Source organism: Leucoraja erinacea, chromosome 28 (assembly GCF_028641065.1).
Source record: "Leucoraja erinacea ecotype New England chromosome 28, Leri_hhj_1, whole genome shotgun sequence".
NCBI lineage: Eukaryota > Metazoa > Chordata > Chondrichthyes > Rajiformes > Rajidae > Leucoraja > Leucoraja erinaceus.
The window spans coordinates 26,935,625-26,962,079 of record NC_073404.1 but is presented as its reverse complement, the minus strand read 5'-3'; the positions used below and the strand labels follow the sequence as shown (position 1 = coordinate 26,962,079).

Sequence of the window (26,455 nt, the reverse complement as noted above, 5' to 3'; positions counted from 1 at the left end):
TCTAGAAGAGGATTACGTTAACAAATGATGAGTGTTTGAAAGCACTGGGCCTCTACCTGCTGGAGTTTAGAAGGATGAGAAGGGACCATATTGAAACGTACCAAATAGTGAAAGGCCTGGATAGAGTGAATGTGGAGAGGATGTTTCCATGAGTGGGAGAGTCTAGGCCAAGAGGCCATAGCCTCAGAAAAGTGGTGATGAATCTGTGGAATTCATTGCCACAGATGGCTGTACAGGCCAAGTCAATGCAAGGCTCGAAATTAACGGTTACCCGGGTGCCAATGGCCACCTAAAGTCCCGCCGGGCAACCTAAAAGCCGAGTCATTTTGCCCGGCTTGGTAAGCGAAGGAAAGCTTGGCTGATGTAGACAGCGGACAGCCTGATGCAAACTGTGCCAGCGTTTCTCAGAGAGCTCCTGCCTTATCCTTGTTCCCTGCCTTGCCCTGTGGAGTTGCTGCTTGTTTGTGAACCAGCAGCTCAGGCAGCGGATTGGCGCTCGACACCGCTGCAAATTGTTCTGTTGCTGTTGTTCCCTTAAAGAGCCTGTCCCACTATGCGATTTAAAAAAAATAATAATAATAATTTAGGCAACTGTGGTGCGTCAATGATGGTTTTAAAGGGCGTCAGTCACTGACGCTCCGCGGTCACGAAAAAAATCGCAAAGTGGGACAAGCCCTTTAAGGGAACAACAGCAACAGAACAATTTGCAGCGGTGTCGAGTGCCTGAGCCGCTTCTTCCCTTCTTCCTTCAGGATTCTGTGAGTGTAGACTGAACTCCACTCTCCCCTCCACCCCCCTCCTGCCTCCATCCCTCCTTCTCCACCCCCCCCCCTCCTCCCTTCCCCCACCCACTCTTCCCCCTTCACAACCCCCCCCCCCCCCCCCCCCCTCCCCCCCCTCTTTCCCCAACAAGCCCATTTGTGGACCCAGCCTGTGACCAGCGATCCCCCGCCCACAATCCCACACACGCTAGGGACAATTTATACAAACCTTTGGAGTGCGGGAGGTAACCCTAAGTCTAGGTTGATAAGCTTGGTATTTATAAATTATTCCTAGCGTGTGTGGGATTAGTGTGCGGGTCGGTGCGGACTCGGTGGGCCTAAGGGCACTATCTCTGAGCTAAATGTGACACGGGCCCCAGGTGTTGGACTCGAACCCCCAATATTCTGCACTAATCTGTTGGTCACGAATTGTCCCAACGAGGTCCCCGAACGGACAGGTGTTGCATCTTCTGCGGTTGCTGGGGAGGGTACCCGAGGAGGGGGTAGTTTGGTTGGGGAGGGATGAGTTAACCAGAGAGTTGTGGAGGGAACGGTCTCTGCAGAAGGCAAAAGGGGTGGTGATTGGAAAATCTGCCTAGTGGTGGGATCCCGTTGGAGGTGGGGATAATTTTGGAGCATTATGTGTTGTATGCGATGGCTGATTGAGTCGGAGGCAAGGACTAGGGAAACTCTGTCTTTGTTGTGACTAGGGGGAGGGGGAACAAGGGCAGTGCTGAGGGGTACCGAGGAGACGTGAGTGAGGGCCTCATCTATGATGGGAGATGGAAAAGGGAAACCCCGTTCCCTAAAGAATGTAGACATCTCGGATGTTCTGGTATGGAACATCTCATCTTGGGTGCAGATGCAGTGTAGACTGAGGAATTGGGAGTTGGGGATAGAGTCCTTGCAGGAAGCAGGGTGGGATGAAGTGTAGTCGAGATCGTTGTGGGAGTCAGTGGGTTTATAATGGATGTCGGTCAATAGTCAATTTCTTGAGATGGAGACTGTGCAATCAAAAAAGGGGAGGGTGGTGTCGGAGATGGTCCAAGTAAATTTGAGTGCAGGATGAAAATTGGTGAAGTTGAAGTCCATGAGTTCTGCATGTGTGCAAGAGGTAGAAAACATAGAAAATAGGTGCAGGAGGGAGCCATTTGGCCCTTCGAGCCAGCACTGCCATTGTGATCATGGCTGATCATTCACAATCAGTCACCTGTGCCTGCCTTCTCCCTATATCCCTTGATTCCGGACTGGATTGGCGCGGCCCTTCCTACCGGAGACCAGCCAGAGCTTCAGCAACAGGTGCAGCGCTGAATTACCATCTGGGATCCTGTCGAGGATTGCCAGTGTTTTAGCTCCGTCCAGCGGGGCATGCTGACTTTAACATCGTGGAGCTGTGGTCTGCGGAGCTTCTAGCCACGGCGCGATGCTGACTTTAACACCGTGGAGGCCTGGGACCTTTTGCCGAGGATCGCCAGTGTTGGAGCTCCGTCCAGTGGGGCCTGTGGACTTTGGAAGCCGTGGTCTCCGGTAAGAAGCGGCTGATTTGGAAACTCCAAGCCGCTGATTGTGTTCCTCCGTTCCAACGCAGAGTAGGGTTTTTTTTGCCCAGAGTAGAGGAACTATGAATCGAAGGATGAGTTTAAGGTGAGAGGGGAGTTATGTAATAGGAACCCAAGAGGCAACCTTCATACAGAGGGGGGTGGGTTCATGGAATCAGCAGCCAGAGAAGGTAGCTGGGGTGGGTTCATGGAATCAGCAACCAGAGAAGGTAGCTGGGGTGGGTTTATAACAACATTTAAAATACATTTGGACAGGTACATGGATAGGAAAGGTTTAGAGGGATATGTTCCAAGCGAATAGGCGGGAATAGTGTGGATGGGGCATTTTGGTCAGCATTGTTAAGTTGGGCCGAAGGGCCTGTTTCCACGTTCTATGATTCTATCTATTTGGTCCAGAATGATGACTATAAATTGACATGAGAGCAAAGTTTGTTGGTGCAATTGATCAGGCATTGCATGACTAAACTGATTTTCCTCCATATCTTTAATATCTGTATTGAGAGCACTGTATTCACTGATCGCTGTAATTCATTGAAGAAGGGACTCAATCCAAAGCGTCGCCTGTCTGTGTTCTCCAGACATTCTGCCTGACCTACGGAGTTACTCCGGCACTTTGTGTCCTTTTGTGTATTAACCAGCATCTGCAGTGCTTTGATTCTGCACTGTACTAAGGAAGTGTTTGGAGTGTGAGCGTGTTACTTTTTTCAATAAGAAGCAAGAGTGCTGGTGACTATAAATGTTATGGTAAGTTGAGGGACAGAAGTTAGATCACAATTTTGAAAGTGCAGTAGTTCAGTGAATTGAAAGAACCTATACAGGGAAAAGCAAAACTGATTTTAAGTGGGAGTTGATCATGTTTAACCACTTATTCAACTTTCACTTGGGAAACCGATTTAAAAATAGGGTTTGTTTTCTTTTTCAGCATCACCTAATAATTTTTTCACTTGTTTGTCTGACGTGTTTGTATTTGCAAATCAGTTCCTTCTCCCACTGCCAGCTATCTGTTTACCTTGGTAAACAAACAGGTAAGTAGTGAGACAATTACGAGGTGATATGGAAAAGTAAACACACCACAATTTTAAAATCTGTTTCCTGAGTGAAGTAGAAAAGATAGTTGATCAAAATTATCAACTTTAACTTTAAATTCTCTTCCCATTTTCAAAACCATTGTTTTCCCTGTATAGGTTCTCCCATTCAACTAACTGTTTGATTGTTATATCTAACTTAGATAACTTGGATCATATTTAGGATAATTGCAGGTAGCATAGCTAAGAATTTTCTTGTAAGAATTTAGTGGCTCAATGGGCCATCTCGTGTTTCCACCCCAGTATTTTTAATCTATTTATAACCATATTCTTTCCATTAAGATAACGTGGAGTCCATTAATTCCATATGCCCAAGATCTCGTGCCTTAATGAAACCCTTCAATGGTCTTGATATCCAAGAAGTGCTTCGAGAGTGGTTATAGCACGCATTAAATCCAGCCTACCAAGCAGACTGATCCATTACATTTCACCTATCGCCACAATATTTCAATGGCTGATGCTATCTCCCTGGCCCTACACTCATCCCTGGAACACCTGGATAAGAAGGACACCTATGTCAGACCCCTATTCATAAATTACAGCTCTGCTTTCAATACCATTATCCGACCCCAAGCTCGTCTCCAAACCCGTGGAACGTGGGAGATCCCCTCTGCAACTGGATCCTCGACTTCCTGACCAACAGACGTCAATCAGTGAGGAAAGGTGACAAATAATCCTCTACTGTAATCCTCAACACCGGTGCCCTGCAAGCATGTGTTCTCAGCCTCTTATTGTACTCCTTATACACTCACGACTGTGCATCCAAATGCCATTCCAACTCTATTTACAAGTTGACAGATGAGATCACTGTAATGGACCGGATGTCAAATAGATTGAGAACCTCATAACCTGGTGCCAAGACGACAATCTCTCCCCCAATGTCAGCCAGACAAAGGAGATTGTGATTGGCTTAAGGAAGTGAAGCATTGCAATGGCCCCAGTATACATTGATGGCACGAAAGTCGAGATGGTCAAAGTCTTCGAGTTCTTAAGGAGTAAATATCATGTAATTTGTCCTGGACCAGCCTCATTGAAGCAATGGCCAAGAAGCACGGCAATGCCTTTACTTCCTTAGAAGGCTTAGGAAGTTTGGCTTGTCAAATCACCATAAGGTGTAGGAATAGCTCCATCCAAGAACGTAAGAAATTGCAGAGAGTTGTGAACTTGGCCTGTGCAATCACGCAACCTGTTCTCCCTTCCAATGACACCATCTGTACTTCACACTGCCTCAGCAAGGCCACCAACATAATCAAGGATCAGTCTTACCCCAATCACTCCTTCTCACTTCCCATCGGGCAAGAGGTACAGAAGCTTGAACATGCACCTCCAGGTTTGGGGAGAGTTTCTTCCCGGCTATTAGCGGGCAACTGAACCATCTTCTCACCAGCTAGAGTGTGGTCCTGACCTCAAACCTACCTCACTGGAGACCTTTGAAACCTGCAATTGGACTTTATCTTCCACTTTTAAATGTTGTACCCTTTATCCTTTATCAGTACACTGGATGGCTTGATTGTAATCATGTATAGTCTTTTCTTTGACCTGAAAGCACGCTACAAAAAGCTTTTGACTATACCTCAGTACGCATGACAATAAACTAAATTAAACTAAAAAATTAAACTAAATCTTAAATGATTTGGTTCTCTGAAAGTTATTAAATATTGTTAAAATTTTATGCGATCATTTCCTCGATAGTCTTTGTCCAAGATTTTGATAATGTCTTAGAGTTCTAATGTTTATGACTGAAACCTATTTATTTTTTAAACTGATCCGCACATACGTTTTCATGCTCTTTCAACGTAAATCAATAACATTTTCATAGAATACTTTTGAACATATTCCATTTAGTGATGGATTTAATTTATTCGCTGATTAAATGGCTTGGAGAAATTTACTTTGTCGATGAGCATGTTTCTGCTATGTTTTGTGAAGAGTAGGAGACTGCAGGAACCGGAGGAGTTACGTTTAGTTAACAAGGCTACTCTGAAGCACATTGACTCCATCTGCCCCTTGCACAGTTACTGACCCAGTTGGAGAGCAACAATGAGAATTTGTTAATTAACAATTTCATATTCAACTGTGGGTTACTGGCAAATACAGCATTGTTGGGTAAGGCCAGATTAGATCAAAAAACAGTTTTGAAGAACAAGTTACTGGCAACGAGCCTTTGGATAAGTGGATAAGATGGAAGATGAGAGGCTAGACGGGAGGCACTCGGATGAACCCTGTGCTCATTTTGGATCAATCTTCCCTATGGAAAACAAAGTAACATCCAAGGCATGGCTGTAAATTGGGAGGAAGGGAGGAGGAAATGGGTTTGATTCTCATTACCCTGGGAAGTGGCAGTGCAGAAACTGTTGGTACTGCAGGATGGCAAGTTTCTCAGTCCTATTGGACCTCATTCCAGGAACTTGAAAGAAGAGTCTGGTAGATAATTGATGTATTAGTTTAGATTTTCCAAATTTTCCTCGATTCAGGGAAAATTTCCTCTGATTGGAAAATGGAAAATGTCATCCCATTCATGTACAAAAGGAGGGAGAGGCAAAGCAGGAATCTATAGGCCAGTTAATTTAACATCTGTCATAAAGAAAATGCAGCAATTATTAAAGACGACAGCTGGCACAAAAATGTTCACGGTAATCAGGCAAAATCAATGTAGTTTTGTGGAAGGGGTATTGTTTTCCCGTTCGATTGGAGTTCTTGGCTTCTAAGAAAGATAGCATTAAGCTGGAAAGTGTGCAGAAAAGATTCACGAAAATGTTGGCAAAACTCGAGTGATTGGGCTATAGGGTGAAGTAGGGCAAGATTGGACTTTATTCCTTGAGTGATGATCTTCGAGGTGTATAAAATCATAAGGGGCATAAAAGGGATGAATGCACACCGTTTTTCTTTCTTCGTGTAGGGGAATCGCGAATTGGAGAGCATAGGATTAAGGTGAGAACGAAAAGTTGTAATTGGAATCTTGAGTGGGACTTTTCTCACACAGAAGGTGCTACAAATGTGGCATGAACTGCCAGAGGAAGTAGTTAAGACAGGTACAGTAACAACACTTAATGCATTTGGAGAGGTACATGATAGGAAAGATTGAGGGATTATGGATGAGTCATGGGAAAATGGGACTGGCCTAGATGGGCATTTAGATTAGCATGGACGAGTTGGGCTGAAGAGCCTGCAGCCATGCTGTATGATGCATGACTATTGGCTTCCGATTTACCAGGGCTCATTATTGCCATTGTCTGGCAATTGCTGTCAAGTGGAGACATTTCTATCATCCCTGAAGTATTTGTCTACCATAAGCAGGAGAAATAAAATCTAGCCAACTCTACCACTCAACCAGTGAATGTTTAATTATCTGTAACTTGCTCGGTTTCATCTACGTTTGAACTTGTGCTGAAACGAGTTTGCAAAAATAAAACGCAATGCTTTCATTAATGTAGCATTGGGTGGCTGTAGCAGACTCTGGAAATCATTGGGTCAACCCCAGTTCCTTAAAGAGCAGTCATGGCATTTAATGGGAAGAAGTGGTGTGTATTTCGTGAATGTGGTCAGAAGTGGAAATGTGCTGACGTTTTGTACCGTGTTAACTTCATTTGCTCATAGATTGCAAATGGAATTTGTGTCAAGTTGCCATGACTGCTCTTTAAGGAATTTGTGTCAAGAGTCAGATGGCATGGGCTGTTAAGTGCAAAGTAATGTCTGTGCTTATTAAGTACCAGGCAATTACTATCTTTCTAACAAGAATGTCTATCCATCTACCCTTGAACATTCAATGGTATTGCCATTATCACATTCAACATCTAGGGCCACCATTGACCAGGAACCTAATTGGACAGGTACATAACTGCACGTAACTGCCATGACTACAAGAGCATGTGTGGGACTGAGTATCCTGTGACAAGTGACTCGACTCCCAGCGGCTGAAAACTTTCCATTGTTGACAAGTCTGAAGTTGAGTGATTATGGAATACATTCCAACTGCTTGTATAAATGGCGCTCCAATAAGATGCAAGAAGATTTTCTCCAGCTACCACAAAATAAACAGCTTGATTAGGATCTAATTTACTAAACTAAATATTCACACATCCCACCTCTAGCATATAATGGCCACATACATGGCCAAGTCTAACAAAATACGGTGCAATTATGTGGGTATTTCATTAGCGCTCTCTGAAATCTTGACCAGTGCTATCAGAGGACAAAGGCTTCAGGCACATTTGAACCCTATCTGTTCTCTTCTGTGATGCAGACCATGTTGATCGGGAATTTTATCGGCATTGCGTGGTCTGAAACTTGAAGATCTCTCTCAAAAGCATTGTTAGAATATTTGAAGGACTACTGCAGTTCAAGTGGTGGCTTATTAACACACTGAATGCAGTTAGAATTGGACAATAAATGTTACGTTTACTGGCAACATTCAGATTTGAAAAAGTCTCATTAGAAAAATAGATTTTGGATTTTTATTCAAATTTTTATGTAATACCTGTTAATCGTAGTTTACCGAAAAAACACACTTTCTCTTGAAAAAAACGTTGATTTGGGAATCTGAATGTTGTCCACATCTAACTCCCTCAGGGCGGTAATGAGCCACCACCTTAAACTGCGGAACATTTTCAAATATTTTAACAATGCTTTGGCCATCTAAAGATGTCCATCTAAAGAAAGAATGCTTTCGACATGTATAATTGTAATCTTATTGATACAAAAATTATGCAAGGCATTTTAATTTGAATACAGATTTCTGCATAGCCTGAATTAGTTACATTTCTGAAATCCTTGCAATTTTTTAATGAAGTCCCACAAAGGAATTTGTGTTTTGAGCAAAAGATTGCTAGAAAGGAAAATATTGCAAACGACAACTTTGAAAGAACTATAAATGCTCATCATGACTTTGGCTAGATGCGAGGGAAAACGTCAACAATCAATAATTTGGGTATCTGGGCTTTGAGGTAAGGGTCAAAAAGCTAAAATTCTGAATGCTGTTGCTTTTCATTAATAGCTCCATGGGCTGCAATTTTCAACTGTTCTATTTTCATGTAATTATGATTTAGATGGGAGTTATTCAATATGTGGGATGGGCACTTGTTTTGCAGAGATCTCAAACAATGGTCAATTCATTGCAATGTTTTATTAGTAAAGAGATTCCCCCCCCCCCCCCCCCCATCCCCCCCCCCCTCGTGCTCGTAACCTTCTGGAAAATCTGGATTAGGCAGAGCTTTATAAATAAAAATAATCAGGATGCAGGACATCAGACAGGCTGCAGAGTAAACAATATTTATGTTAATACATGCTTTCTGATATGCACGACCATATGTGGAAATTTTGTTCTAATGATGGAACTTCTGATTGAAGTTGAATTGGTAAAGAACCTTAGACATTGAAGGACTTCTGGTGCATAAAACAAGATTAGATCCAGATTGTAAAAGGATATTGATCTACTATTGGCATGCTACTGTAGGATAGTGGGAATTGAAGTCTGTTATTACAGATCACTTGAGGTGAGGATCATTACGGAGGGTATCTGAGGGATATTTGAATCATTTGGAGGTCATTATAGGTCTGCTATATGTGTAACAATGACGATAAAAATAAATCCAAAAATACGAACAAATCTAAACATTTGAAAATGCTAGCCAGTTGAAAATGAGCATTGGAAACTGGGCAGTGAGGATTAAAGCTTTGGAGAATGAAAAGAAGGCTGCAAAGAAGGAAAAACAGTATAAAGTGGAAGAGAAGAGAGGCTGTAACATCATACAACTTTGAAGAGAGACTAGGAGAGTCAAGAAATCAATTTGGTTAGTGGAACATCATACAACTTTGAAGAGAGACTAGGAGAGTCAAGAGGTGCAGGCAAAAAATCTCACTCTCTCCTTACTCCCCTTGATGCTGCTGATCCCATTGTCTCTCTGTCACCTCTCCCTCCCTCTCCTTTTCCCTTCCCTCAGTCACTCCCTCGCTCACCTCTCCCCTTCCGCACTCCCCCCACTAAAGTAAGTAAGTAAGTTTATTGGCCAAGTATTCACATACAAGGAATTTGCCTTGGTGCTCCGCCCATGTTTAAAGACAATGTTTAAATAACATTTCTTCTCCTCCCATCCCCCACTCCGTCAACTCTCACAGCTTCTGTAATGGAAGACTGTGAGATGCCATTGTGACAAAATCACTAGAAGCTGCTGGAAAAGTCCCACTCACAGACAGTTATTATTTTCAAAGTTGGCTTTTTTTAAACTTTAAATATTAATAACATGAAATATAACACCAAATGTGAAGAAACTTGATACTAACAATCACGGGTAAAAGCTGAGTAAGATTCTGCAACAAATTTTGCGCTAGTGTGTACCGTTTTGGTGTAGTTCCGTGATCTCACAGACAGACAGTCAAACAAGACAAGACTTTTGATAGTATATATCGATAATTCTCAACTATTGTAAAAATCATTCAACTTTGAACAAATTATAATTTAAATCTGTTAAAATGTACGTCTTTTATAACCAGAGGTTTTTAATTGGTAATTGGAGCTTTGACAGATTAAACATTCAGCAACACCGGAAATTGGAGGAACAGCACCTCAGATGCATCCTGGTGGCATGAACATTGAATTCTCACAATTTTGTTAGCCCTTGCTGTCTCCTCCCCTTCCTACCTCTCCCTCAGCCCTTGGGCTCCTCCTCCTCCTTTTTCCTTTCTTCTCCCGGCCTCTCCCCACCCCCCGATCAGTCTGAAGAAAGGTTTCGGCCCAAAATGTTGCCTATTTCCTTCGCTCCATGGATGCTGCTGCACCCGCTGAGTTTCTCAAGCATTTTTGTGTACCTTCGATTTTCCAGCATCGGCAGTTCCTTCTTAAACATTCAAATGCACTTCTGTGCAGCAAGATTGGATTTTCTGGCGGTTTTACAGTCAGAATGGTTGTAAAACGGTAGAAATGTTCAGCAGCTGAAATGGTTGTTTTAGTGCAGATTGTAGAGGAGGAGCAGGGTGTTGCTGACTTCAGTCTCTGTATTTGTTAATGTAAGAGCTCAAGCATTTCATGTTTGGCTCCTTCCATTATAACAGCGGATGTTCTCCTCACAATATTCTTGATTAAGTATTAGTGAGATACTCCACAAGATCGTTCCAGACTCTCAAATTCAGTTTATTTGAAGAATATGGTGTTTACTCCTTTTTAATCTTTTTTCTTTTGAAAAGCAATTTTCTTTCCACTTATCTCACCCTTCCCAAGAGATTCCCATGCAGCCTCTCAAATGTACTTAAACATTTTCTTTGTAGGTTAGTAAATGTATAACCTATTCATAATTGTTACTGAATAGGATAGCGATTTAAGCTGAAATGTTTGATACAATGATCTCTTGTTTTCGGCTACAGACAAGCCAGTTAAGAATTCTTTCAGGCATTCAAGCTAGTGGATGTGCAAATAAATGCTAGTTTTTCATTAATAGTGGAGCTCTTAGAACATTTAACAATTATAAACCAATCTAAATTTCCAGGTTCTAGAGACTATAAATGGGATAGTTTTGGTGTATTTCCATGCGAGGCTTGCTGACCTTGTCATTGTACTTGAAAGAGGTAACTGCCTTTATTATTGGGAGGGAGTGTGCTATCTTATGTCAATAATAGGTTTATATTTTTGTGATGGTGCATATTGGTGAAATTTGTATCATCACATTTAATGTTTATCCCAAGCCATGTTGGTCAAACACATTCTTGCATGGATTGTTATTTCATCAGGCACTCTGATAATGTACTTAAAGCCAACTTCCATTTAACAAAGTTTAATGCTCTGTCTTAGGAGTTGTTTCTTTAAAAAAAAAAAAATCTGTTTAACTAGGTGTTGCCTTTGTTATTCTTAATCTTTTCTCAAAAATGAAATGATTAACTTTATGTCGATAACTTTATAAAATTTCACGATTTTGAATGTGCTCAGTTGCTCTAACATGTATCTCTTGTGATTTAAGTGCAGGAATTTAATTATATCGAATAATTATCAGGAGCATATTTTCATAATTTCTGAGATCGTAACTGTTATTATGACAAACTCAGAGGGCTGAAGGAACTTTACACTTTTTAAGACTTTACTTTAGACTTTAAACTTTAGAGATACAGCGCGGAAACAGGGGCTTTGGCCCACCGAGTCCGTGCCAACCAGCGATCACCCCGTACACTAACACTATCCTCTACACTAGGGACAATTTGGAACGCTATCCTAATACACTAGGGGCAAAGTTTGGATGCAGTTCAGGTGAGGGAGAGAATTCAAACTATTGAAAGTGGATATTAAAGTGCATGGACATAAGAAGTAGAAGGAATATTTAGCCAAATAAGCCCTTAAAGCCTGTTCTATTGTTCAATAAAAATCTTGACTGAGCATGCACTGCAAATTTGTATACCTTTCTGATTTTCTTGGAATTTGAAACTTGTTAATCTCAGTTTGAAAAACTCCAAACTCCATGATCAGCTCTCTGATATCCAAATCCCTAAGATCATCTGTATAAAGACAATATTTATTTTTTTAGTTATAAATGGCTGACCCCTTATCCTGAGAATATGTCCCCTAGTTCTAGCCTCCCTTTCTAAGTTTAAAGACTCTTTTGTCTAATGCTGCTTTTACTCTTGCAAAGTTTTGATTGTGAATGGTGCATTGGTTAGTTGGAAGCTTGTGATAAATGATCATAGTGCTTGATATGAAGGTGTTGCAAAAGTGGAGGCTAGTTGAGCAATGTGACAATTGGCTTGAAGCTGGAACTGGCCATGGATCAGCACATTGTTTAGGAAAGAATGGCAGACAAAGAAGACAACACTGATGCATTGTTTGATGTTCTGCAAAATTGGGAGAAGAGGGATAGAATGCAATTTCAATAGACAATAGGTGCAGGAGTAGGCCATTCGGCCCTTCGAGCCAGCACCGCCAATCACTGTGATCATGGCTAATCATCCTCAATCAGTACCCCGTTCCTGCCTTCTCCCCATATCCCCTGACTCCGCTATCTTTAAGCGCTCTATTTAACTCCCTCTTGAAAGTATCCAGAAAATTGTTCTCCACTGCATTCTGAGGCAGAGAATTCCAGAGATTCACAACGCTCTGGGTGAAAGTTTTTCCTCATCTCTGTTCTAAATGGCTTACCCCTTATTCTTAAACTTTGGCCCCTGGTTCTGGCCTCCCCCAACATTGAGAACATGTTTCCTGCCTCTAGTATGTCCAATCCCTTAATAATCTTGTGTCTCAATAAGAATCCCTCTCATCCTTCTAAAAAGCAGTGTATACAAGCCAGTCGCTCCATTCTATCAACATATGACAGTCCTGCCATCCTGGGAATTAACCTATGCTGCACTCCCTCAACAGCAAGAATGTCCTTCCTCAAATTTGGAGACCAAAACTGCACACAATACTCCAGGTGTGGTGTCACTGGGACCCTGTACAACTGCAGAATGACCTCTTTGCTCCTCTACTCAACTCCTCTTGTTATGAAGGCCAACATGCCAATAGCTTTTTTTCACTGCCTGCTGTACCTGCATGCTTGCCTTCAGTGACTGATAAACAAGGACTCCCAGATCTCTTGGAATAATAAGATGGCAGTACTATTAATTACATGGGGGGGAAATAGCCAAGTGATTGGAATGGGGGCATTAACCGTGGTCCTGAGAAAATTGGGAAATTAGTTGGCAAGAGGTAGTAAAAATAAAAAATAGAGGTGCAAATTTCTGTGAACTGAGCAGTGAGTGGATGATTCAGAAAGAGATATTGTGAAGATTTGAGAGAGACCGGCAGATTGGGGAAGTGAGAGTTGATTGCATGAAGGGTAGACAGGCGGAGGGAGTGGTTGTGGAAGATGAGACATACCCACAAAGCAGGGGGAAGCCCGTGGGTGTAAAAAAGAGGAAGATGTGGTTCTCCAGTGTGGGTGGGGAAATGTGAATGGAAAGCACACCGAAGCACATTAATCGCAGAAATATTTTTCAATCTCGATTTTGCAAAAGGAAATCGCTGTTTATGTTGGATGATTTTGAATTAGCATCCCAAATTTTTTTTTAGATGTGATTTGTTTTTTTTCTGGATGATATATATTGGGCTGCATGTACCAGGATGCTTCCTCGCCAGTGGCTGCCTCTCCAGCAGCTCGTTAGTCCATTCACCCTTTTTGTTATTTTTAGTGCGTTTAAATGTATTTTTTAATGTTTCTTCGTATGTCTTATGCGGGGTGAGAATAAAGGGAAACCGTTTTTCAGTCACTTACCTGGACGGAGATGCGTCTTTTCACCGTGTCACATCTTTACCCCCTCCTCTCTCGCGGCCTACCAACTGGATTGGCGTGGCATTTCCCCCCCAAGACTGGCCCAGAGCTTCAGCAGCAGGCGCAGCGTGGAATTATCACGGAGTGATCCCTTGCCGGGGATTGCCAGTGTTGGAGCTCCAGAGTGTTTGGCCTGCCGACTTTAACACCGTGGAGCTGTGGTCTGCGGAGCTTCTAGCCGAGGACGCGGCGCTGACTTTAACAGGGCGATCCCTTGTGAACTTGAACTTCGAAGATTGCAAGAAATTTTTCATTTTATGCATGCTGGTATTTTTGAAGTATTGCAGTAAAAGGCTTGAATCCTTCTGATTGGCTGGGTTGTCACTGTTCTTCAGACTGATTGTTAAGGGGTGGGAGAAGAAAGCTGGAAGTGAAGAGGGGCAGGACAAAGCCTGGCAGGTAACAGGTGGATTTTGATAGGCAGATGGTTGGACAAAGGCCAGCAATGAAAAGACAGGAGGTATGAGACAAAAGGATTGTGAATCTAGAAGAAGGATTGAGGGAGAGGGGATAATTGGGTGTGCATAGGGAAGAGAGCTGGGGGGGAAGAAAGGAAGCAATGGGGAAGAAGGAGGGTTGGGGGATGTTTTGCAGCAGTTACCTAAAATTGGAGAATTATGTGTTCATACAGCTACCCAAATGGAATATGTGATGCTGTTCCTCAGGTTTGTGTGTCGCCTCACTCTGGTAATGGAGGAGGTCCAGGGCAAAGATCATAATGGGAAGAGGAGTTGAAATGGTTAACAACTCGGGGGTAAAGTGGTTTGTAAGTGTTGGCAAAATGGTTGCTGCGTCTACGCCTGGTCTCCATAGTTGAGGTGGCTCCATCGGGAACACCTGATGCAGTGGATGAGGGTAGAGGAGGTGCTGTCTGCACATTACTTTGCAACTGGATCCTTGACTTCCTCAACAGACCACAATTGGTGTAAATTGACAACTGCACATCTTCCTTGATAAGTATCAGCACAAGGGCACCTCAAGGTTGTGTGCCCAGTCGCTCTATACTAATGATTATGTGGCTGGACACTGTTCCAACTTAAACTTTAAATTCGCCGACAAAACCCATGATGTTGGATGAGTTATGGGTAATGATGAGTCTGAGTATAGGAGAGAGATAGATGGTCTGATTTGTGCAGCACCAACCTTGCTCACAATGTCAGTAAGACTAAGGAGCTAATTGATTTTAAGGGGTAGGCCAAGGATCTACAAATCTGCATTCATCAATGGGTCTGTGGTGGACAGTCAACAACTTCAAGTTCCCGGGTGTGCATGCCTCCAAAGATCTGTCCTGGGCCCAGCACATTGATGAAAGCATCATAAAGAAAGCCCATCAATGCCTCTACTTCCTTAGAACATTGAGATGATTCAGTATGAATACTCACTTGAAACTGTACAGGAGAACATATTGACTGGTTGCATCGCAGCCTGGTTCAGCAAATCGAACACCCAGGAATAAAGGCGAGTACAAAAAGTGGCATATTCTGCTGGGTCCATCACAGATATTGACCCCACTATCGTAGGGATTCATAGGAGAGGCTGCAGCAAAAAGACAGCCAGCATCATCAAGGACCTGTACCACCCTGGCTACACTCTTATTTAACACCTGCCAACCGGAAGAAGATACGGGTTTGAGAGCTATGAGCTCCATGTTCAGGAGTACAGCTTCTCCCCAACATCCATCTGGTTCCTGAACATTAGACACCAACTAAACCTGCACTAAAGACTTTTGTTTTACGCTAATTATTTGTTTTTTGCATTTTTTTGTCTGTTATGTTATCTGAGTATAGTGCAAATAAAAAATTAATTGTTCCATTTTCATGACATATGATTAATTAAACATTCTCGAGCACTCTTGCCATATGCCTCGGCAATTCTGAAGTTAATTTAGATAGTAATTGCTGTGCAACATTCTGCCACCTCCATCCTCTCAAGTACAACAACCCAGTTTCCATTCACTATCAGCGTGACAACAAGCCGACAAATACCACAAACCCTCCTGCCCCTTCCTTTTAAACGTTGTGGTTTTAGAAACCTCTTCAATGTTTCTTACTTTCTATTTTTTCTGTACTTATGTCAATCGGCCAACCCACCCCCTGACCCCACCTTTATCCTCTGTGTTGAACTCGTGTCTGAAGGAGGGTCCTGACCTGAAGTCGCCTATCTATGTTCTCCATGATGCTTGCTGCCTGACCCGCTGAGTTACTCCAGCATTTTCTTTGTAAACCAGCATTTACAGTTCCTAGTTTCTACTGATTTAGTTTACTGTTGTGGTTTTTTTTATACTTTACTGATATTTTTTTTAATCAGTTACATGTGTTTTGAATATCCTTTTAAAAACCTCTGTCAGACATCTGATTCCTTGACTGATTGTGATTTGGCAGAATGATGCTTCGCTAGCACCAATTCTACGGTAGCAGTGTACAACTCCTCTCCCCTCTGTCGTGGGATAGTCTGAGACTGACACCCCCCCACTCCCCAATCTTTGCACATCCCCAATCCTTTCCATTCGTGACTTTAATTTCATTTTTCATGTATTTTTAGTTTTAATGACTGTTGGCAGATCAATTTCCCTCCTGGGATAAATAAAGTTATATCGTACATTTTTGGTCTTGTTCTTAATCGTCACACAATTTGTAGTGCGAGCATGCAAGAGGTGGTCCATGAAATGGATAATAGAATATGGAGTAATCTTCCAATGCCTATGCATATGGGCCATATCAATGTTGAATGATTAACAGTGCGAAAATAGATGCGTGTTTTAATGCGATCTAAAAAAGGAAAAAAGGAAATTATATGTGCATTTCATGAAGAATTAATATTGACTCGGCAAGGATAATTAGGTTCCATGTAACTAACCATGTAAATCCCATGTACATGCTGGTTATTTTATTTTTAAGCTTACAGTATTTATCTTTGCAGTGACGAGCAACAAAGTGCTGATCTCCTTTGCACCTTACAATGTATATCTTTATAATACCTGGAAATGCATTCCTATTAATTGCAGCCTTAAATAACAAATGGAATAGAGTTTTCCTTGTGAAATAAATAGGAACTAACCTTCTCACTTCAAAAAACACTTGATACTGTAAATTTGAAATAAGACCAAGATGTTGAAAACACCTAGTTGGTTGAGTCTTATGGGCAGAAAAACAGAATTTGGTTTTTAATCAAAGACTCTTTATCAGAATTAGAGGTGCAAGAACAATTACTATGAAAATTAGTTGTGGACTGGAGAGAAATAAAATTATGAAGCAAGAAATATCGAGGTAAGAAGTGTTTTATTCAGAATTCGCAATTTGTGTATTAAGTCTTGAAGGTTGTAAAGATGAGGTGCTATTCCTTGATTGCATTAGGCATCGTTGAAACAATGCAAGACAGCAGAGTAAGATCAGAACAGGGAATTAAAGTGACAGGAAGTTGGCAGCTTGGAGTTGCTCTTGCAGATTGAACAGAGGTATTCTGTAAATCTGTATGCGCCCAGTCTTTGGTAGTGCAAGTCTGTTAGAGCTGACAGGAATTATGGAAGATGGTCTGTTGATAGTATGAGGTAGAAAGGAATGAATGAATGGAAAATATTAAGGTAACCCAAACCTTATTTTGACTGGAAGAAGTAATTGAAAGCAGTAATGTAGAATATGGAGAAGAAACATTTGAGTGCCTTTTGTTAACTACAATAAAAGGAAAGCCATGGTTAGGAGAAAAGGAAGACATCTAAAAGGCAACGGTGTGGGAAGTCTTGTCTCCAGGGCATGACAAAAACTGAAAGAATAAATATCCTGTCCCACTTTCCCGAGTTACTCACGAATTCTCCCGAGTTTTCAAACTCGCAGAATGTTCGTAATGAGGCCGTAGGATGCCGTAGGAGTCCGTGGATATATCGTAGCGGCTCGTTATGACAGCCGTAGATACTCGGGGCTATTCTTTTATTCATGGACATTTTTCATCAGGCTGGAAAAAATGTCCCAACTTACCTGATTCCCCGAGTACCTACGGCTGGCATAACGAGCTGCTAGGCTATATCCAAGGACTCCTACGGACTCGTTACGAACATTCTGTGAGTTTGAAAACTCGGGAGAATTCGTGAATAACTCGGGAGAATTTGTGAATAACTCGGGAAAGTGGGACAGGCCCTTAAACAACGTGCAAGGTGGGAGAAGGTGTAGTCGAGGTAGTTGCAGTAATTGTTGGGACTATAATGGACTAAATTATAGCTAAACTATCCTCTGATTGAGGTGAAGATGTCAAGCGAATTGAGGGAAGAGTTGTAAATGAATCATGTCATTTATCTACTTGCTACTAATTTCCACCCCTCTCTCTGTTGTTCATATCAGAATCTATATTTCCCTCTGATATCTCCAGAAATTGTAGTAAAAAAATATTGGATATCTGCCATGATTAAATGATTTCTGCATTTCTTTTATTGCTGTGGAATTTGGTTCAGTTGCATTTCTGACTAACATTGATCTTCAAAACACTGCTATTAATTACAGTCTTGTCTTGTTGATGCTAGTCCTTGGCAAGTGCTAATGTAGCTAGAATGTTGCTTGTCACTTAATAGCCCATGCCTGGATGTTGACAAGGTCCATCTGCATCAGGCATGCTCATACGTTCATAAGATATATCAGTAGAATTAGGCTATTTGGCACATCGAGTCTGTTCCGTCATTCAATCAAGGCTGATCTATTTTTCCCTCTCGACCCCATTCTCCTGCCTTCTCCCCGTAACCTTTGGCGCCCTTACTAATCAAGAACCTATCAATCTCTGCTTTAAAAATGCCCAAAGACTTGGCCTCCACGGCAATGAATTCTGTGGAGTAATTCCTTATCTGGAGAGTTTTGCACAGCTGAAAATTGTGAAGTTATTAGCAAACATCTATATTTCTCACCTCAGGATAGAGGGAAGTTGTAATTGTAGGGAGCTCAGCTGGAGCTTATTTGCTCGGTTGAAGGCAGTCTGTTACCAGCTCTGTGTAATCTACAGCTAATAGCAAATTTAAGTTTGTTAAGTGTCTAATTAAATTTCTTTGTACAAATTTAATATTCTGATGGCTTTCTCCATAACACAGAATACTTATGTCTGTTTCTGTTTGCTTTTCTATCCCACCCATCAGGCATAATAATTGAAACCAGTCCCTGCTAATATCATGGTCCATAATTCTTTGAAATTTTGTTGAACTCTTGAAAAAACTGTAATAGGATATATGGAGATGTCGCCCCATTTGAGTTATGCATCGTGCAGTTTTTTGTAACAGACTGTTGAACTTTGCTACTGCATTGATGCATGTGCCATATAGCTGTTTCGTTTGCGCAGTTTCTCATTACGCTAGTATCCATTAGCCAAATCATCTTGTTTGGGGGGGGATGGCATTGTTTGCATTTGCTTGCTATTGCGCTTTAACAGTTTTCTTATAAAGTTTTGTAATGTTGTATTGCTGCCCAAGCACACAACTGCCACGCTTAAAAGGAACAATATATAGTTGCAAAAATAAACTAATGTCGTCAATGAGTACGTAACGCGCAATGAATGAACGAGTTTCCTCCGATGGATACTGAAGCTGTGGATAAAGTGACTGTAAAATACTTAAAAGGAAAATGGAGAATTAGTATTTCATTCAATTCTGTAAAGGAATTCAGCTGCTTCCATTTTGTAAAATGTTTACATAATTGAATTCTTCCAAAACTCTTATTGCAATATAATTTCTCAATTCTTGATTTTTTTTTCCTTCTTTAGGTTATTTACCATTCATTTGGCGGAACATCAAAGGGCCTTCATTTTAATAATTTAATAGTGGGGCTAGTCCTCCTGACCAGGGGAAGGGATGAAGAAAAGGCGAAGTGTAAGTATTGCAAAACAATGATCTGCAAATCTTTATATACATTACTGATTACTGATGGAGACTGCATTCTTTAGCATTGATTTATTATTAAAACAGTTGTAATTTTTCATTTGGGGTCGTAGCGGGTCTCCTCCAAATGAAGAATCAAAGATGTTATTGGAAATGTGTATATTTCTATGACAGAGTTCAACATTTTCTTTAGACTATTAATTTTAACATTGTGATGTGACAAAAATTATAACGTGCCTGCCATTTTCTTAGCTTAAACAGGTTGTAACAATAAAATTAGCAAAATGACAAAGGCTTCTTTACTAAAAAAGTATTATTTGCTATGTTTGTTTGAAGTTGATAATTTTATCAAAATTATATCTATTTATCAAAATTAGAATGCCATATTATGACGGTAACCTGAATAAATACTTAGAGAAGTTGGAATAGGTAATTTGTCTTCCTCAAATGCACCAATTGAATTTAATAGCTGGCAAAATAAATGTCTGTAAAGATTGTTGCATTCAGTCACCAATTGTTTTAACTATCTAGAGTTTAGGCTGGGGGTTGGGGAGGAACAGTGAAATAATTTAGAGATGTCCCCATCTCCATAAAAACATGAAAATATTTTGTGGACTGCATTTTGATGTGCGTATTTCCGTTACAGATATTTTTAACCTCTTTGCAAATGAATCTGGGAGCTATGTTGTACGAGAGGAAATGGAAACGATGTTACGAGCTTGTGATGGAGAAGTTCAACTGGGAGTCAAAAATTGCTTTATAGAGGTAGGCATTATATTTTGTAGAGGTAGCGAGTTATATTTTGTTTGCATATGAATTGATCCAAAAATTCAAATTGGGAACTATTCCAGATCGAAAAATCTGAAGGACCGACAGGAACTTTTAACAACATTCTGCGTGTTATGTGAAAGGAGTTGCAGATTAATGTTTAAGCTCTCATCCTTTATCAAACCATGCCTATCCATATTCAGATAGATCCTGCCCCTATAAATCCCCGCCAATATCGTTTTCATAAATGCGGTCACGCTCACTGACCTGCTGTTCCCAGGTATGTCCAAGTTGTACTTATAAATATTACAGCATTAACCACTCTTCAGTCTTCCACAACTTCACCTGTGGCTAAAGATCCACGATTTACTCCCTATCTTTCCACAAGGTCTGAGGATGCACTTGGTCAGGCCCGAGGAATTTTATAGTTTTTAATGTGTTTTAAAATTTCTAATACCTCTGTTTTGCTACACAGCTGTAATTTCTACATGGTGAAACCAAAATGTATAAAAATGGCCTTCAATGAAACCTGACAATGTGCACTTTAACCACATGTGATTTTCTTTCTATTACAAATTTCAAATTGTGGGGTACAGAGGCAAATAAATAAATGATTGGCCTTTGTCCCAAACATTATGGAGGACAATGTATATATATAGTCCTATGCCTCAATTCCTTAGCTTCAATGATCTTCACAGCATATCCTGGCTGAAGGTGGGATTGTCAGTAGGAATAACTAAAATATTTTATCAGAGAGTATGATTCAAATGGGAATCTTAAATATTCTGAAAAGGTTTACTATTTGTTTTAGTTCCCCAGTAGTCACAACATTGGCACAATGGTTAATTGCTCCAGGTTCAATCCTGACCTCAGTGCTGTATGTGTGGAGATTGCCTGTTTTCCCTTGACCATGAGGGTTGATGTCAAGTGCTCTTACTTCTTCCCAGATCCCAAAGATGTGCTGATCAGTAGCTTATTGTTATGGTCAAATGTAAATTGGTCCTAGTGTAGGTGGGTGTCAGGGGAATCGAGGGAAATGGATGAGGATGCTGGAGGGGAATATGCGGCAAGTGTAAATGGATGCTTGATGGTCAGCACAGTCTTGATAGGCCAGAATCTTGTTTCCGTACTGTCTGATTCTAAAGCATGAACCATTACTTTAAACAACTTCCAAACAAAGTGGAAGCTTCTGTCACAGAGCGTCTAGGTTGGCAGCTTCAATTTAATTTTGGTATGCAGAAGCTATTTCAAGTTTTATCACAGGAAGTTCAATTGCACATCTTTTGGATGAAACAATGCAAGTGCAAAATAGTACTTAAACCCAAATAGAGATATCGAACATCTTATTGCACTGAAGTTGAGTCTCTTTGTGACTTGCCTGATAAATTGTCATATAATTACAGAATGGATATGGCATAAAATGCTGTCATTAAGCCTGCCAAGTCCATTCCTGTTTTATGCAAGATAAATCTAATTTGACCCATCCCCATGCTATCTCTCCATAGAACTACATTTTTTATTTTCATATAGTTATTCAGCCCTCTTGAATTCTACGTGAAACCTCCACAATTGCCCAGTAAGGGTATTAAAGACCTTAAGCACCTCTTGATTTTAACAAATAAAAATATTTTTTTCCTCATCACTTCTTTGCATATCACCTTCATTCAATTCTTGATCACCTTCCACCTAGTCCTCGATCATACTCATTTCCCAATAGCAACATGTTATCTATATTTTGTATTATAATATGAATCGGAATGAGTATGAGACCATTCAGCCCCTCGGTTTTGCTCCCCCAATTATTAAGATAATGGCTGGTCTGTATTACTGATTTTTCATCTCCATCTACTGGCAACAACCTCCAAACCTTCCTTGTCAAATATTTATCTGCCTGTGCCTTGAAAATATTATGAGACCATGAGTAGTCAACTTGGTAACTTCCTCTGAACTCTCTCTGGTGCATGTATGTACATTGCTTCTCAAATAAAGAAACAAAATATTCCAAGCATGATCTCACCAATACACTTGTGGCAAGACCTCCTCCTCCTATAGTCGATCATTTTTGCAATAAAGACAAATCATTTGGATTTCAAATGTGTCTGCATGCTAAATTCCTCTGTTTGATCTAGGAGGATGCCCAGATCTCTCTGTATGGTGTTTAAGAGGGAACTGCAGATGCTGGAGAATTGAAGGTTACACAAAAAAGCTGGAGAAACTCAGCGGGTGCAGCAGCATCTATGGAGCGAAGGAGATAGGCAACGTTTCGGGCCCGAAACGTTGCCTATCTCCTTCGCTCCATAGATGCTGCTGCACCCGCTGAGTTTCTCCAGCTTTTTTGTGTAACCCTCTCTCTGTATGGTGGTATTCTGCTGTCACTCTCCGTTCTAACAATACTTTGTATTTTCTGTTCTAAATGGATAACCTCACATTTCCCTAAATTACTCTTCAACTTTCCAAACTTTGCCCTTTTTTTTCCATTAAACCAATGGTGACAAAGGCAAAGGTTCTTTTGTGTTATTCTGACCAGCTTTGAATGTCATTTACACAACAGAATTTAAAGCAGCAGTTTTCAGGCTCATCTCTAAATTAATCAGTATTGTAAGTCTTCAAGTGTAGTTGCTTTGTTTACAATGCAGAATTCAAGGCTTGTCCTTCTGTACAAGTGAAAAGTCTGCTTTTTACTGAGAATTGGGTAGGATAGGTGTGTGGAGGCAAAATGAGGACGTGTGACCATTAATACTCTGTCTCTGAGTTGGTTGGTTGGTTATTCCAGGTAGAACTGGTTAGTGAGTGTTGTGTTTTCATTTGAAACAAATTCCATATTCTTCTTTAAACAAACAGAACTATTTATTTTTGTGTAAGAATAAATGGAGCCTGATTCTGGAATCAATCAGAAATGACCATTTTGGAAAGAGAGCAGGTGAAGAAATAATTGACATTTTGTACATGCTTCCCTATACTTCTAAAAGTCTGATCTTATTCAAGTTTAATATTTTTGGCAACTGTGTCCTCAACTGCCCGACCCTCCTGAAATCATCCCACTTTCCCAACTCTTTATTTCTTCAAGAATATCCTTTCACTTTAATCAACTTTTGGTCTGTCCCAATATATAATGTGCCCTGATAGAGAATTTTGTTCGATAATTCTTCTGTCAGCTTGCCTTGGAAAGAACTATCAAAGATATGCGTACTTCCCTTCTGTAAACATATTATCTGGGGCATGTGATGACATTGTCACTCGAATTTAAAAAAACACTCCACTCAAGAACTTGGGTTCCCTTTTTTTTTGTCTCTACGATCACATTTGGTGACGAGCAAAGATAGATAAAATAATTGATTACGTAATAGGAATTTTGACGACTGCTAGTTGTAATCACGTTCATTGGATACTTTAGGTTCCTCTTTCATAGTTATTTGTGTGGTTCCTTTTGGGGCTTCCCCAACAAATCATGAACCCATGTGTACTTAAACACTGTAGACAGATTTGGAGGGAGCTATTCCTTGACGGTACACATATTTAAAGAGAAATTCATAATTGACTTTACGCAGGTTGGTGTAAAATACATTTGTAATGTCTGCCCTGAGGGCTGATAACAATATGTGTGCTTGATATAAAAAAAAAACTCCACTTAGAATAAGAAAAAGCATAAGGATTATATGAAGAATGGTGGTACGTGTGGTAAGTAATAGTTTTACTTCATTAATTCATGTGAATATGTTCACTGAAACTAATTTGTACCTTCAAAATATTTTAATAATCAGAACTCATAAGTTGTGTGAGGCATCCTAAGGCACGTTGGCTACCTTGAAAGCACAGTGCAAATGCATATTCTGACATTATACAGTGATATTTTTAATTGGATTGTTTAATGATGCGTGTATGTAAGTGGTTGCAGTATCATTTAAAAAGCTTCTATAATGAGGAATTGTTATCAACATGGCCCAGTTTGAGTTTTTACAATTATAGCTTTATTTTGGTACTTTTGCTGCGTGCAATAGCCAATTTCTGTGGTTATAACTGTACTTTTTTATCAAGCCACAGAGAGCATCGTGAATGAAATATCTGGGTTTATGGATTGCAGATTGAATTTTTTTTTTCCTGCTATCTCATGTACATTTCATCCCATCACATCACTGAATGGAACTAGCCGAGAGACATCACAATGATGAGTAGTGTGGTTTAGTTAATGTAATAGTGCAACTGTTAAAAGGTAAGATTATACAGAAGCATAAGGCAAAATAGTTGGATACTATTGACATCCTTGATAAACTTACTATGGCAAAGGCCACTTGGTTCATGGAGTCTATGCCAGCTTCCACCAGTTTAATATGTCCCAGTACCATTCATCCTCGCTTTATCCCCCTGTAGACGTGCAACTTCTTTCACATGGCCACCAACTATCCCTTTTGATTCTTTTACCTCTCACCTACAAAAATGGGCGACTTGCAGTCCAGTTAACTTATCAGCATATCTTTTGAATGTCACTGGGAACCAAAGCACCCAAAGGAAGGTTTTAGCATTGATCAATACTTTGAATATGGAAGGAAGAATTAGCTGAACAACATATAAAATATGCCATTTCTCCTTCAGGAATTTTAATAACATTGGGTTCGTAAGTTTGGTAGCCATCGAGATTGCTGAAAATTCCACCATTATTACCAAATTAATTGAATACCAATCTTTTGGTGGTAAAACAATGGCAGAAATAGAATAGTGAGCTGGTGCCTGGTCTGCACTTTATACATAGCACAATATGCAGATCATTCGTAGCTGATTATGACTGGAATCTTCCATCTGAGATAGATTAACTGAACACATAAATATAAATAAATTAAATAAAAAAATAATGTGATTCTTAAAGGTTGTGTTTGAAATACTCCAATCATTCCTCAGCCAGGAACAATAAACTGATCGACCACAGTCTATAAAGCATAGAGAAAAATTCAGCAAATCATAATTTAATAACATATTGCATATTGTTCCAAGTCAAAATGGACAAGAGAAAAATAAGTGGAAGAACTATTTTTGCACTTTGAGTAGCTTTGTTTTCTACCAGTGTGTTGTGATTTCCCTGAGGAAGCTGGGAAAATTGAAAGTTTCATGTGTTGTCAGAGATGAAGCAGAAAGCGAGTAGGTAGAGCAAAGGGGAAGATACAGAGTGCATTTTAGTGCATCAGATCCATAGACAATACTGAACAATATCAAATTCTGCTTCCTTGAATTTTCCCCTACCACTTCCAAATATGCTTAATCTGAGTAAGTACTAGGTCTATTCCCCTCATGAAAAGCAATCCGGCAAAGACTATACCTCCCTTATCCTACTCCAGCTTTATTACATTTGTTATGTATGTGTGTGTGTTAGTGTTTGTATATGTATATGTGTGCGTGTATATATATGTATATATATGTGTGTGTGTGTATATATATATATATATGTATATGTATGTATGTGTGTATTTGTGTATATATATATTTATTTATATATATATTTAAGTATATATATATGTGTGTGTATATATAGATAGCTATATATATAGAGTGTGTGTGAATATGTGTGTGTTATAAGTGCAAAAATAGTTTTCCACATTTTTCTCTTGTCCAGTTTCACTTAGAACAATACGCAATAGGTTATTAAATTATGATGTGGTGAAATGTTCTCCATGCTTTATATAGACTGTAATGGGTCAGTTTATTAATTCTTCCTGAGAAATGATTAGAATACTTTAATCACTCCCTTAAAGAATCACATTTTTTTTAAGATTGTTATATTTATTATAGATGAATCAAGTAACATTCCGGCGTTTGCAGATATGTGGCGTAAAGGTAGTCAGTTAAGGAAAATTTGTGATCTGCTTTTGACCCAAATCAAAATGAATCTTCAACCTAGCATTCACAAGGAAGTTTACATCCACTTCCACAACATCATCTCATTTCAGTGAAACACATCCTCAACTTCTCTAAAGATCTGAACCTTTTCCAGAATCCCATCTTCTGCAACTACTTCATGTGCAACACTTGTCCGCCACATTTTTGTTCTACTTTCTGACCACATTAGCTGCAAATGTTTGGACACTTAAAATTGCCAATTTTAAAATTTGAATTACTGAAGATTTTGTCTTTTTTTGTGAAATGTAGTAATGTGATATTTAGGATGAAT

At 40.1% G+C, this 26,455-nt stretch overlaps 1 protein-coding gene across 2 annotated transcripts in view; it reads left to right on the top strand.

Annotated features, from left to right (window-relative positions):
• Window positions 1–26,455, top strand: part of usp32 (ubiquitin specific peptidase 32) — a 111,757-nt gene that overhangs the window by 24,713 nt on the left and 60,589 nt on the right. For both annotated transcript variants that reach the window (XM_055658089.1, XM_055658088.1), the window contains exons 3-4: window positions 19,416–19,521; window positions 20,177–20,295. In XM_055658089.1, the coding sequence (XP_055514064.1) occupies window positions 19,416–19,521; window positions 20,177–20,295 (225 nt within the window). The remainder of the gene's footprint in view (window positions 1–19,415; window positions 19,522–20,176; window positions 20,296–26,455) is intronic.